Source organism: Patagioenas fasciata, chromosome 5, assembly GCF_037038585.1.
Source record: "Patagioenas fasciata isolate bPatFas1 chromosome 5, bPatFas1.hap1, whole genome shotgun sequence".
NCBI lineage: Eukaryota > Metazoa > Chordata > Aves > Columbiformes > Columbidae > Patagioenas > Patagioenas fasciata.
Genome location: NC_092524.1, coordinates 4140371 through 4155614, shown reverse-complemented (window position 1 = coordinate 4155614; position 15244 = coordinate 4140371). Strand labels below are relative to the sequence as shown.

Here is a 15244-nt window from a genome sequence, read left to right as displayed (position 1 = left end):
TTCTCTCCAGTGCTCAGCCCACCGCACCTACACAACCTTTCTTACCTTCCTTGTTGGAGCTATAGGATTACTTCAGAGGAAGAAAACGCAGCCTTAAACATCCAGGCTATTAAGTTATTCACACACAAGTAGAAGTACGTGTGTGATTTGATGATATAATGTCCTCCCCAAAACTAAGTTATCAAAGTGACTCAGTCACCAAATCTCACCTGACGCCTCCACACATCCAATTACTTGTCCTGTGAAGCACTGAAGATATCAGATAATTAACTCAAAGTTTGCCTCAGCAGCTGCTTTTCCAGAATACTTTAATGAAAGTGTAAGTCAAAGTTGGTGCTGAGAACGATAGAAATCTGATTCCTTAATAAGTCAGCAGTTATATATCTTCTAAGCCAAAAGGTACCATACATCTTGACATATATCATGCACTGGCATAAAAGAATACAGTACATTGAGTCATGTTGGGGTTTCAGAAAAATTCTTCAATTATTAATTAGATGTTTATGTCTTTTTTTCTTTTTTGTTTTGGTTCAGAACACTTGGATTTTATTGTTTTGTGCATTTCAAAATAAACTTTAAAAAACATATTTATTTAAAAAAGAAAAGAAAGCAGGATACTTCCTCAGGTAAGAGAATAATTGAAGAATGAGGAAATAAACTTCTGTCTCAAAAGGCAAACAGCCGCCGGCGGTTCACTTTAAATATCTGTAAAACGTAACTCTGATCAATGTGCCAATTATAGAACTTAGATGAGAAATTTGTTTTCTTAACAGACAGAAGCAAATAAGTGACTGAATTCTAATTCGGTCTCATTGATTGTTTTTACAAGTCAGCTGCGTGAAGATTAGATATCTATTTTACCTACCTTTCATACTGAGAGGGGGAAAAAAGAAGCAAAGACTGTCAAAAGTTTAAATTATCCGTATTAATCTTCCATTACACTTCCTGTGCTGATTACAGTCGCAAGCAGTAATCCAGGTTGCTCCTTTAAAAATGAATTTTAAACAACCGATGGACTCACCTTCTGCTGACAGCCCCTGTATGTTAATCCCCTTGGCAGCCAGGAAACTCAGGCATGCATCTATGTTTTCAATCTGTTCGAGAACAAACAAACAAAAAAAGAGACACAAAAAGAAAATGCATTGTAATAATTGTTTGCTTTCATCTCCTGCCACCCTTTATTGCACTCGGTCTTTGTATCACATAAAAAGTCCCTTTGCTCGTTATGTGGAAACCATAATATGAAACCTCCTCGGTCACTAAGGTCCTAAATTGATTGAGTGTTACGTGGGTTGGGACTTTCTGTTATTTGCACTTGCCCGAAGCAAGTTAGTTAATACTTGAACCACAAAAGGCGATCACTACATGTCTTGCTAAAGGGTCAAGGATGTTACGCCAGGATTCTTAACCTACAGCAAGTATAACAAACACGAAACTGAAAATAAACACGGAGGCCGCATTTGCTTGAGAAGGCAGATTGCCACTTGCCATGAAGTTGACAGCTGGCAAAAGTTTCCAGCCACAAAAGCGGTCAAATATAAAAAGCGTAACTGGAAACCCCAGCTGGAATCCAAAAAACATTCCCTCGCGACATCCTCCGCATGTCAGAAACGACAGGCAGCTCCGGTCGTCACCGCGGGGCAAATCCTGCCCTCTGAGAGACGGCGCAACAGCAGTAAATTGCACGGGATAAAATGGATTTTGACCAGGTAGGGTCTTCTGCACATCAGGTCTGTTAGTGACTACAGCTGCTCTATACAGACTGGACTCAAATCCTGCCTAAGAGAGAACTCCAGAAAGCTTAGACAAGTTAAGCATTTCTTCCTCCGTATCTCAACATGATAATAGAGATCTTGCAGTAAAGTTTTCCCACCAAGCCACCATCAAAGCTCTGCTGTGGTACCCAGAAGGTGCAGAGAGACAGCAGCCCCCCCACACCAAAGCACTTCTATGCAGAAGCCTAAGCCTACGCACCACGAGAAGCTGCGAGGAACAACATTTTGGGAAATAACATGTGTTTCATGTGAAGGCTTTTGGATAACACCACTGAGTAATTTTCACTCTTCTCATGGTAATCAGTAAGTGATAAAATAGGGTCTCCGTGTTTGAACATCTTGCAAACGTTAATTTATTAATTCCCAAAGTATCACAAGCAAACACTGCTTTCACTTCATAGATCAAAAAGGAGACAAACACCAATCTCCACACTTGCTATCACCTCACTGCCTTTTCTTCTGTTAAGTTTGGAGACTGATATCAAAAAGGAATGTGAAAGATGCAGCTTCCCTGTCAGGTCCTCTGGTGCCATGGGGCTGAGCCACCAGCACCTGCCCTGCGCTTCCCGTCCTTCTCCGACTAATTAAAAAGTACAAGGGAAGCTGCCACAAAACCACCACCATGGATTTCTCTCAAGGTAATTTCATTTATTGTCTATAAATACAACAATAAAAACATTATGTTCTATCATGGGGAAAAAAAAAGTTATTGGCATTACCTAACTGTAATTTCAACAACTATAAACACTCAAAACTTCTATCAACCACATTATATTTTGAGGTATACTGTATCAAAATGTATACACTTGAGCATACTATATACTTCCAAACCCAGAGAGATGCCAAAGAACTCATTTCCTGTGACGTTCAGACCCTGAAGCCTGTAGCACGGTGCAGTTCAAAGGTTCATTTATTGACAGTTCAGCAGGACACAACAGTCAATCTCCACTCGTTTCCTTCCTCAGTGCTCAAGAACATCGTCAAGTTTTCAACATGGCCCTTTTATTGAGGGGATTTGGGACTTGACTGGAAAGTCAAAGTTCACCTTTGCAAGAATAAACACCACACCAGAGCATCAATCGGTTTCTTCTGCCTGCACTTAACAAGTCTGCATCATTTCAAGAGCATTTCCAGTCTCCCACAGCTGTGAGTAGATGTGTCCTCTCCTAGACTGGCCGGGTCTGTGTATCACTTAAACCCTGTAAGCAGATGTGAAAGGACTGGGCTTGCCAAAGAGGAGCATTTTCTTTTTTCACTCTGAGCTACAACTGCTTTTTGGCTGACAATTCTGATTTCTCGTTTGCTTTGCCAGCCACGTTCAAAGCAGCAGAGGCAAAGCAGGAATGATGGCAGTTGGATGCTCTTGTTTCCCACCTACTCTGAATAGCGGAAAGCAGTGCAAAAGGAGAAGGAAAACCAAGGACAGACATCCACAGTGATTATCTCACTCAGACACATTACTGGGAGTGTCCGAAACTGAGCCTTGCCTTGTTACACAACCTGGCCAAAAGCATCAAATGAATTTGCAATTTTGAACTGTTGCACATAAACCATTTCATGTATGCTCAACTAGCAAAGTGCCTTATCAGTCCCACACCCTATATTACAGTTATTTATTCTGAAATGTCCCTAAATGTCAACCGAGGGTGGCATAGCCTGCACTCAAGGGGCTGCCCATCTCCAAAGGCTCCTCCTCTATTCTTATAATTAGGAGATTACACGAAAAAATAAAAGCCCTATAGAATCACACTTCTGTTCAGAAACACCACATCAAGTGTCACAGCTCCCATTGTCATATTCACAGGAGGAAAACGCATGTTTCGGTCAGCTACCTGAGAACTCCCTCTGAACATGCACCTCTGGGTGGCATCTCCTACCTGGCAAGATGGGAGCAGAAGGCTCCATGGCTAAGAACTACTGCACACACATAATCTTCAAGAACCCAACCAGCAGCTGTTGCTTTGTTACACCAGCCAGACCATCAGCCTCTTGCTGGAAAAGCAGCATGAAAAGCTAGTGGTGCATATTTACTGATTTCTAAGTATTCTTGTCAATGACATCCTTGCACATCACCATTTTCAGTTCCTACCAGACCTGCATGCTCCTCATTCCTTCCCAGTGTCTACATCCACAAAACTCAGGCACACACAGATTTCACACTGAATTCCTATGTGTGGATCAAAATACATATATTTAATTCTCATTCCACTATTGCTTTCCCAGGTATTTCACTCAATTTCCCTCAAACGTACCTTGCGGTAATTATGCATTTCCAACAACGGCCACCACACCCACACAAGTTGTTGCACTTGTCATATAACAGCAATTGCCACTTCTGTTCCTGTCGGTGCTAGAAAGAAAAAGAGCTGGAAACATGCCCTGGCCTGTATGAGCAGAATAAGACACACCAGAAAAAGAAGGAAGAAAAACAAATCCTCAGCTTGTAGCCTGTAAAAGGAGACCCATACGTGGGCACTGATATATGTTGAATGTCAACTATATTAGACAAAGACTTGAATGTGGAAACTCTACAGCCTAAGCTGTCCATCCGATTCTGCCAAGGCAAATACACAAGGTAAATCAGAACTAGTGTTGCCTTTGTGACAGATACGTTTTTCTCAAACAAAAAACAGAATTAAACTTACTGTAGGTTCCTTCGCTTAGAAACCACGGGAAATTTCTCATGTTATGATGCAAGACCCCTGCTCCCAACTCCTACAGTGATAGATGTGGCGTTTTTATGAGCTTATCCAGAAAAATCACTGCTTTCCATTTAATTTGAGGCTCCCTGTTATGGTCAGTATATTAGTTTTCAAAGGAGAAAAAGAAGATTGATTTCATGTGAAAGTTTCTAAACCTTCACAAAACTCTTATGCAATATTCCAACAGACTGCACATACAATGAGGAAACAAGGGAAGAGCCCAACACAAGCTGTTTAAGGCAAAATGTATTCCTTGTCTGTATTTTCAGATCAAGCTTTTACACTCAATATTATTACTTCAAAGTGTAGGAAGAGCCTTAAAATCTTAAGCCATTACATGGACAATTCATAAAAGCCTGAAGTTTTGGAGGAGAGGGGCTCTCCTCTTAAATAATGTCACATTTGCATTATTTCCTAAACATAATTATACATAAGAAACATCAAGGCAAAATTACAAATGCCATTTTCCCCAGAAGGATATAAATAAAAACAATTATCACTTTGTTTAAAATACATCTTCATTTATAGTTATCCAAATCAAAATGTATCATCTTTGAAATAAAATAATACATTGCTCCGAGTGTTCATACGCTGCTCCCGACTATTTGGATTAAAATGTCTCTCGAAATTAAGTTTCAGGATTTTGCTGGAACTTAGTGGATGTCTTAGAACTGAAACAACATGTAAAACAAAGGCAAATAAAGCTCATCCAAATTCTGAAGTGCAGTTGTAACAGATCTAGCCATAAAAATCTATTACTACAGGTACGCTTTTTACAACGATGTGAAGAGTTACGATTTCATTATTTGGGGTTTTTAAAGAAAAGGACAATTTGGGCACTGTGACCCTGGTACAACCTTGGCTGTCCTGTGCCTCAGCTCTTCCTATTGGGATGATATTCAACATACACTCACAACATGACTAATATGAATAGAAACAGGGGCAGCAAGTATCACAGAGAAAACTCCAATGCACGATGGCCAAGATTTCTAATCGCATCCAAAAGCATCCAAAGTGTGTTCTTGTATTGTGAATTTTCCTATTTTGTTTTGAAATTCAGCTTTTATTTATTCAAAACTGAAACTTTCCTATAGGGAAAAAAAAGGCTAATTTATTTGAAAAAAATATTCCTGGAAATATTGTTTCTGGATCAGCTTCTCAGGATCAGGCCTTAAGTATATTTGAAAAGTTGACGTGGATAATTTGTGCACAATTTGAAAGCTTGAGATGTCCTAAACGATGATTAGTTAAGCAACAAGAAGTTCAACTTTGCAAAACAAATATCAACAGAGTATCCTGCCTCTGGAGAATCATTAATTTAAGCTACAGATGAAACACTTTGCTGGTCTCAATAGACACTTGACTAGATTTTAGCACATATCGCGCTAATTGTACGTTATTGGCACTAAATCTCTGCTTATGTATAACTGAAGACAGGAACAGACAGAGTGAAACTGTGGCTGTGATCAGAAAATACATAAAGAGGAGGGTGGCAAGTCCCAGGAATTCTTCATTTCCACCTTGAATTCTACATAAAACAATATTTTTAAAAGAGCATAAATGTTTAAAAGGAAGGACTGACACTAAAACCACTCAATGCAGTAAGTGCTGGCTTTTGTACACTGTTGTATGTCCTCAACTACTACCCTGTTTCCCTGAAAGTAAGACCTATCCCAAAAATAAGCCATAGCATGTTTTTTTTCAGGATTTTTGAGGATGCTCGAAATATAAGCCCTACTCCAAAAATAAGCCCTAGTTACAGTTCATAAAAAAGTAAATTTAAATAGTGTCCAGGCAGCTATACATGTAAAAAAGCAAGCACCTTTTGGAGCAAAAATTAATATAAGACCCTGTCTTATTTTCAGGGAAACAGCTCAAGTATGGAAGGCTCTGTGTGTCATTAACTTGAATTTGCAGCAGGAATCCTGAATTTAATGAAACTCACCTAGAAAGAACTACACAGAACATTTTATCACAAACAGCTTTTACCTCAGAAAAAGGTTTTGTATTAATAATATTGCACTCTATTAACAGATAACTTAATGAAATAACCTAACAATCAAAAACTAATTTTAAGTAACGCAAGTAAATTAGAGATTTGTAATTATTGAGGGTAGAATGACAGTAAACCAGCACATGAGCTGGTTCCGTTTATTCAGATTAAAGAAGTAGCAATGGCCATCTCACGGCTGTGTCATTTGAAGGACCTCTTGCAATATACTGACAGTTGTTCGTTTCTAAAATAGCCCCTTGGGAAGGGAGGTGCGGCCGCAGCCCATTCCCAGGCCCAGCGCACCCACCGACTTGGCCGACGTGCAGAATTATGTCTCGGGGCCCAAGGGTCACAGTGTCACCTGTTCCCGACTGATTTATTCTGGTGGCTGGAGGGACACATGTGCCTCCTCCTTCCTTGCACCTGGATCCTGCATAACGTCTCCTACTGAAATTCTCCTGCATAATTGCTTGCGACAAGCGCAACTGTATTGTTCAAACATGTAAAAAATCATCCTACATAAAAAGCAGAGAATAGAATTTTCTGGATATGTATTACTAATAAATTAAAATAGTTATTATCACACAGTTTCAGCGGATCAACAAGGGTTGGAAATCAAATATTTAAGACAAGACACAAACAAAAAATTTACTCCTCTGAGCTGTATAATCCTTTGCAAAAGCTCTGATCTGTTTCAGATACTCAAGAGTGAAGAGCTTAGTAGTACCTATCCTGTAAAAAGAAACAAAGACCTGGGCACTAGAAGAAACTGCCATACAAACAGCTTTAATTCTCACATCATAAACCTGACAGAGAAATTTGACACAGTCTTGTTAAATATGATGTTTCACTGTACTGCTTACCACAAATGGTAAGCATAATAGCAAAACAGCAGCCTGGATCTCTGGAAAGAAGTAGAGACAGTAAAATGAATTTTTTCTAGGAGTAATAGTCATTATAAAGTGAGGAAGAAGGACATCTAAGTACAAGCATCCTGGCAGATCACCTCTATAGTAAATCACTCTTGTCTACATGACAACACGGCTTCATACATGACCAACAGAAACACAGGACACTTGGAGAATGCTTCGAGCATTTCCTAAACTCAACACTTGGCCAAGTGCCTCCACAAGCAGTTGAAGGGGCTAAACTGGTATCTGCAACTGGCCAGGGTGGGATGGCTCCGGGTAACGTCTTTCCCTCCAGCTGTGGGGAAACATACCATGGATTGGGGCCAAAAGATACCCATTTGTTAGCGTAGTAACATTAAACAGTTTAAATTTCTAAACACACACTGGCAATAGAGACAAACTCCCCAAGCAAAGCAAGGGGAAGTCCTACCAAAAGATGGAAAAGCGCCCTTTACAACATTTCTCGGCGCAACCTCAGAATAGGATTACTTGAGAATATATGACTATATTTAACCACTGGGATACGTTTCTAAGATTCTATGCCGGGAATTTGCAGAGGGAAAAAAATGCTTGTGATGCTTTTGATCATCCCGGCGGAGCTGCTCCTGAATTAGCAGCAGAGTCCTCCTTGGCTTTGGGCAACGGGCAGCACAGCAAGCAGACTCCAGCCCCACCAGCACGGAGCATTTGGAGCAACAGCCTTGCAAATTTATTGTGGTGAGCTACGGCAACATTTAGATAACACCGGATATATAGAAATGCTCAACGTGTATCAAGGAGCAGGTTAAACTGGGTGTCTGCTCTTGAAGAGCAAAGATAGAATTGTTTTCCATGAGAAAAATACAAATAGTTAAGAGTATTTATTTTTACAGCAGTCACACAGAACACATCCGCTCACCCACTTTGCGGATGTGACCCCCACATAGTTAACTGCTCAGGTGATATAGATAATTTCAGCTCATTTTATTCCTGACAACCAACCCATTAATGTGTCCCCAGATATACCCTTCAAGTATGGGCCATATCACAGCAGCATTCACATTTATTATCTCAATTCTTTGAGAACACAGAAATATGTATAGCATCCAACATACAAATAGTAATGAAGATTTTCAACAAAAAAAGGACTCATAAAGCAGGGGATGGAGCTGGCAAGGGTCTATGCTGAGGAGGGAAGTGGCTCTAACAACTAAATTAAAAATCTCAGTGCTCCTCAATTCAAAACCAGGGTCCTTACCAGGCTGGAAAAATTTCATACAAATGATTCTTTGACTTTGTGTGTCACATATGTCACACAACAGCTCATTGTAGGAATACAAGAAATCAGTCAAATATTAAAATAATAGTCAAATTGCCATCACTGGAGTACGGCTTCCTTGCAAGTGAAGTCATCATATTGGAGATATGGCCTTCATCTTAATTTTCACAAAGTCCTTGGGAAGAAGTTCAGGCTCTGACCCAGGCTGCACTACAGGATTATCTACATTTGCAAGACAGACAGTAGTAGAAAGACTGAACAGTGTTATTTTAATACTACAGTTTGATATCTGCATCAGAAAGGGATGATTTTTGAAAAGCACACAAAAAAATAAATACCTCCTCTTTGTTCTTTGATAACATAGATACTTACATACACAAAGTGATCACGCTTTAAAATAATAAAACCCAACCGCAAACCCACACGAGAACCACGGTTATTTCCTACTCTATTTATAGGAGGGAGCTGTGGTGTTGGGTCAGCCCACATTCCTTCCTGTTGCTCCAAATTCTTGTCTTGGGTGTCCCACAACTTCCCCAGGCTTTGCAGGGGAAGATGAGAGTCTGCTTCATCCACCTACAGACTCCCCCATCCTCCTCCCTTCACCATCAACTACCGCTTCTCAGACAAAAAATAAATCTATTTTCTCATTAGTCTCTCCTCATACGTTTTTTTCTTATATATATATAGAGATATGTCTTATCTCTTTGCACCGCCACATTCAGCATTTCTTACCTTTCCATTTAAGGTGGCAAAACCCCTCTGCGCCTCCTATGAGCCACACTGCTGCTACTTCCTCTAGCCCTTCATCCAGTCCCATCTTCAGTTGTGTTGCCTGTGTCTGCCAACATACCCCTTCTCTGGCAAGTATCTCCTCTCTTCTTTGTCTTCAAATTCAAATCTATAAATTTAACTTTCTTTACCCACCTCTCTCCCCAGTCACTTCTAGTCTAGCTGGTATGGATCTTCTCCTTTCCCTCACCTCGCTCTCCACTTTAATGCCCTGATCTTTCAAACATCTTGTCCTTTGTCGCCTTTTTATACCATCTAATCTCTACCATTTTATCATCTGTTACGGTTTATCACTTGCATGTAATAGGTAACATAACAGCCTCCCTTTTTCCCCTTCTTGCAGTGCTATACAAAAACCATACATTAATGTACAAAACAATAAAGCACTCAGCTCTCACACTCTGCTAAAATGTTGCTGTGAAACTTCCTTCAAAAACCCTATTTTACACAGACAGAACACAGCCCCTACAGAGCAAGATTTCTAGAGACTGCCATTACAGCCAGACTTGGTATACAACATATAGCAACTCACCTAAGCACTCTATTTTCTGTTTGCTTATCATTTTACAAATATAAGTGATATGAACCTTTTACAATAGGTAACTACTGTAATTATTGCAAAGGTATCCACATGAATAAGAATAATTTTTCACCACCTAGAAGGGAATAGCCTAGACGGTACCTCCTATATAGTCCATTATCCTATGGAATGCCAAAAGTTGAGCTCTAACATCATCCCCAAAACAAGAGGCAAATTGAAAGAAAAAGATCCCTGTGTTTCTATAAATAAATAACAAAGATAGGCCTACTCGGGTTTGTTGACCTCAGTCTTTTATTTTCAGGAGTGTGTAGGAGATGAAACCAGTCTTATTCTACCCTCCTCTGCCCTGTTCTCAAGAACCATACCAATACTTTCTTGTGCTTCATTCTAAAAGCCTAAATGCAGTTGTGGTGACTGTTTCCAAACCTCCTTGGTCCCAGAGCCTCTTCTCCATACAACATCCTCTATCAACCACAGGGTTTTCTGCATGTCAGCTGGAACTAATCATCACAATTACAGGCTTTTGTTTAGGGGAATTTCTACAGTACAAAACCACAGAGGTTTGGAAAAAAACAAACCTGAAACAGGTCTTATGCAGAGGACAAGATACAGAAAAGTCTATAATAGATTTTATAGAAGCCAGCCAACTCGTATCTGGAGGAAAGGAAGAGAAGGATACGCCTTGCAGCAGAGAAACCCAGACAAGATGACGAGGGGGAATATGTTCTCATCTAAGTGATTTTTCATGGAGCCAGTGGGGGTCCTTGTCATGTCATTTCTGGCACTGGGACGAGGTTGATAAGCACGGATGGTCCCAAATGGTTCCGCAATACTAAACTTAATTTGACAAGGCTTATTAGCGCCTGGCTTGGAGCCCGACAGACCCAAGCTGCCTCTAACGCTAGGTCTGGGTAAATTTGTATGATGCTCTCCAACACCGTAGCAATGGGAACAACAACGCAAAGAGACCTGATCTGGCTCTGTGTTGAGTTTGCTCAGGTCTGGTGGGTTTTACTGGCCTAGGGCAGTGCCACATGGAAGCAAACACACTTGCTTCCACACCCCCCTTAATGGGCTTGGGAGACACAGATTTGCTCCAGCTGTGCTGATACATCTGGCTGGACGTGATCTGGCTCTCCACAATTCAGCTCATGAGTCTCTGCTCATGGCATGGTGAGCCTACAAATGAGATAAGTGCCACAGGGGGACAGATGATGGGAGAAGGCTTCCCTCTAAACTCTGTTGTATTTCTATTCAATGAGCCAAGTTACATTTTGATTTATGTTGCTTTTTTTATAATTCAAATCTACTCATCTGTGATGCTCACTTTACAGACACTATAGAGATACAATACAATACAATATAGATACAGGTATCTGTAACCAAAAATAATTTGAAAACATAAGACTAGACATGACCTGGCTGAGTGTTTGAGCTGACCGGGTAGCCTTGCCTCTGCCACTTCTTCGAACCAGAAGTACCAGACACAAACACCAGCTCTCACACACTGGGGAATGGTTGTAAACTGTATTCAGAGGAGAATGCATTAAAATGCAAAGGATGAAGAATGTTATCTCTCAAAAAAAAACCCCAACCAAAAATACCCCAAAAAACCCACAAACCCAAACAAAAAAAAAAATCAAACCCCTTTATTATAGAAAACCAGGTTAGAACAGACCACAGGATCATCTGTTCCAATGTTTCTTGGCCAAAGTACAGTCTAGACAAGATGGCCCAGCACCCTGTCCAGCTGAATCTTAAGTGTCCATTGTGTACCACCCGTGTTTTTTCAAGAATGCAGGAGATCTGGAGAAGGGTTGTCTCCTTAAAGACCGCAAGCGACTGTGTGAACACCACCTCTATGGAGATACTTATGTTCTTGCCTAAGAATCTTTACTGTGAGATGATAAAAAGCTCTGTAAGCATGCAGAGTTAATAAAAACAAGCCATAAGCATAATCCTCATTCCTTGCACGTGAGGTAAGCTGCTGGGGATGCCTCATGAGATGGGGACACATCCTACTGAATGAGCAACCAGAATAACACCAGAGGAGGAGGCACGGAGCAAACTCTTTATTTTCCAGTACTCCTCACAATTCCTGACCCAGCATGTGCCCTCACTATGTGCCTGGTTATAACCAGATCTGACTTCTATAATATAAGCAACCTATAGCATGCATCCAACAGAACAACACTGCTCCTTCATTGAGAGTAATCACTTAAACTGACTTTTAGCTACGATGTCCTGGAATTTGTTACAGACTCCGGTCCTGAATGAAATTCAGTTCTTGGCATACACTGGTGAAACATTAAATTATAATAATTGTCAAAATTTCCTCTATTATTTATACTCCAGACAGCTGCTGTGGCTATAGCAAGAATAGCACAACCTCTTCAAAGCACTAAAAAGTAGCTATGATAAATCTTTTGGACATCTTCCTTTTTATAGAGCAAGATTGATAACTTCCAAGGACAGACCCAAAAAGCCAAAGCAGAACAGCAGAACGCAGCGTGGTTTCTGACTTAAGATGGCAAACTCTCATCAAATCTTTCATCTTTAACTACGCGGGTGCTCGTGCTCAAGTTGCAGGCATGGAGGTCGGGACAGTTGGGAACAGCCACAGAAATGAAAAACATCAACACAGCTTCACCCACGGAACAAATGTCCCACAGTGAGAATTTGCAATGCAAAGAGAAGACTTCACAATTTATACTGCAAAATGAGTTTTGTTCACAAAATACAAAAGGAAATAACCTTCTTTAAAAGGTCAGAAACTTTAAACACTCTCAGGATGCATTATAAAAATTGGCTTCTTATTATTTGCATTCTCTGTAATTTTAGCTTCACCAATATTCGCAGTTTACACGCTCTTCAGGTACTATGGGTTTTTAATTTTACTGCACTAATTTTTGGTTCTGCAGTTTGAAATACTATGTACGAGCAAGACAAACAACTTTTTCCTTTTACAAATTAAAACTTAGCAGTCAAAACAAGTTGCATACATAAAATATCTTGAAGCCTACAATTCATTTTTTTTCATTTAGGGCATTTTACTAATTTATTTTGTCTCTTTTGAAGGGACATAGGAACTCTTAACACAACTTGGAAATAAATACCTAACGCTGCTTTTGCAATACTACTGTCTACATGGAGGAAGCAAATTTTATTTTTATACATTGCTGTTTACTATGGGAAATTTCAGAAATATAAAATACCGACGTAAGAATAATATTGATTTTAAGTATGTGATAAATGACATGACCTAATTCAATTACTGTAGAGTACAATGAGGCAAGAACTGTAATATTGATATTCTTCAGATTATACCTTTGCTCTCACTACTGTGAAAAACTAATTAAAGTTTGTTATTAAAAGTCTCAGAGATGGAAGTCACACACTCTCACTCAATACTCAACACACAAACCAACCACTTTACTACTTACCATTTGAGACCTATTTTTTGGGCAGCCATTGATGTCTTCAATCTTTTCATTTGCTGAAAGGCAAAAAAGAGGAAATAAAGAAAACAAAACAACTATACCAAAGACTTCTATTGCAATTATTTCCAGAGCACTTGCTGCTAGCTAAATAAAGGGCTTTCAGATTGTAGTTGTCCAGTCAAAGTGAACGTGTGAAACACTGAGAGCCATCAAAATAAAAAGGCAGCTGGAGTTTTCTAGTGGGTTGTGCCTCCCGAGACAGCTGGGAGCAGGAAACAACTGCTCCCACAACATCTCGTGCGGTGACGGGTAACTCCTTCAAACTACACACAAGATTTAACTCTGGAAACTGAATCACTGCGGGGTGGAAAAGTGAACGCTACACACATACAGATGGTTGTGCATCAATTGATTTGCTTATAGAGTGAATATATATTTAAAATTTAGATGGGAAAATTACTCTGATACTACTTCTATTACTTTTTTCTTAAAGCACAAACCGCAAGACTACTTTCCAAGCTTCTTGTCCGTGGCTTACTCGCAATGCAACATCCAGAAAAAGACAACAGTTCCAATCTTTCAAGTCTCAAGTGAAATAATTAAGTTGTCGAGGTGGCTAAGTGTTTGCCTTAAGAGTCTAAGTTTGCTCAGTTTCACATTTCAGTGTTGGACTCTGAAATGACTTGTGTGCTAGGCTGAAGAACCACTTATCATCAAAGCTGGGTTTCCAAAGTTGGCGTTCACATCCCGTTTGATGAGTTGAACAGATTTGCGTCACCTGCATCAGAATTGTCACCTGCAGCTTTTAACTGAACAGCCACTCAGATATTAGTAAAAGGAACCTTTGTGTGACGTCCCAGCCAAAACACGATAAAAAGTTATCACTGGATGGTACTGCTGGGCTTGACCTCAAGATACTGGTTGGAAATATAAACCTGTAAACTTCCTCTGCAAATGCAGCAGTACAACTTTCATGACAGCAGACAAAAGCTGTGCTGAGATAAGTCACGGCATGAATTTGAATTGCAATAGTTACCTGGAGTAATCGCGAATGATTTTGAAACCCAGAGCAAAGATCTACTCTGCTTGAGTCAATGCAATTAATTACAATCGGAACACACGTTACCCAGAATATTCAGATATACCTGTAACATGTCTTGTCTGCATCCATGTTTATAAAACCACAGCTTTTGTACATCATCTAACTTTGGTTGTAACTGATCGATTAAAATACTCCACAAAATATCCTGGACATCAGTAGGAAAAGTCCTGTTCGACTGAGTTAAGGTTTAGTTTTAGCACACTGAAGATTTTCACAGGGAACCAACTGACAATTTTATATACTCCCAACTTCAGAGCATACACAGCCCTGGTATATCTGCATTCAAGAATCTAAATATAGCTATTACGTTTGTATGGCATTACTAAGGCATATATTACTTGTGCATTCTTTAGTAGACTCATAAATTTAAAACTGAAATCAGCATGCTATGAATACATTTTAACAGAATTAAAAATAGAAGAAAACTGTCACCCTGTAACACTGCTGTATTATCATTAGCATTTTTGAAGTTTGAGGTTTATCTGCCCTAAACTCAAATGCAGTGATGTTTGGTTTAATGTCTTTTTAGTTGTGCTCCTTGTTTGTATGCTAAGGTAAAAGCACTACCTAGTTATTACTAATTTTAAGATTTTATTTTCCTAAATACGCAGCTATTTCCCTTAAGAAAGGGAAGCAGAAAGGACTGTGATCACTGTCCCTTTATAACCATTAACTCTTACGGAGTTTTCATTTAAAAAAAACCCAAAACACCAGCAAAACCACATTTATT

The 15244-nt window shown here is 39.7% G+C and overlaps 1 protein-coding gene across 9 annotated transcripts in view; it reads right to left on the bottom strand.

The window, feature by feature from the left end:
• NAV2 (neuron navigator 2) overlaps positions 1-15244 on the bottom strand; it is a 368230-nt gene that overhangs the window by 136230 nt on the left and 216756 nt on the right. For all 9 annotated transcript variants that reach the window (XM_065839241.2, XM_065839242.2, XM_071808810.1 and 6 more), the window contains 2 exons: positions 13416-13468; positions 1022-1094 (listed from right to left, as the gene is read on the bottom strand). In XM_065839241.2, coding sequence (XP_065695313.1) covers positions 1022-1094; positions 13416-13468 — 126 coding nt within the window. The remainder of the gene's footprint in view (positions 1-1021; positions 1095-13415; positions 13469-15244) is intronic.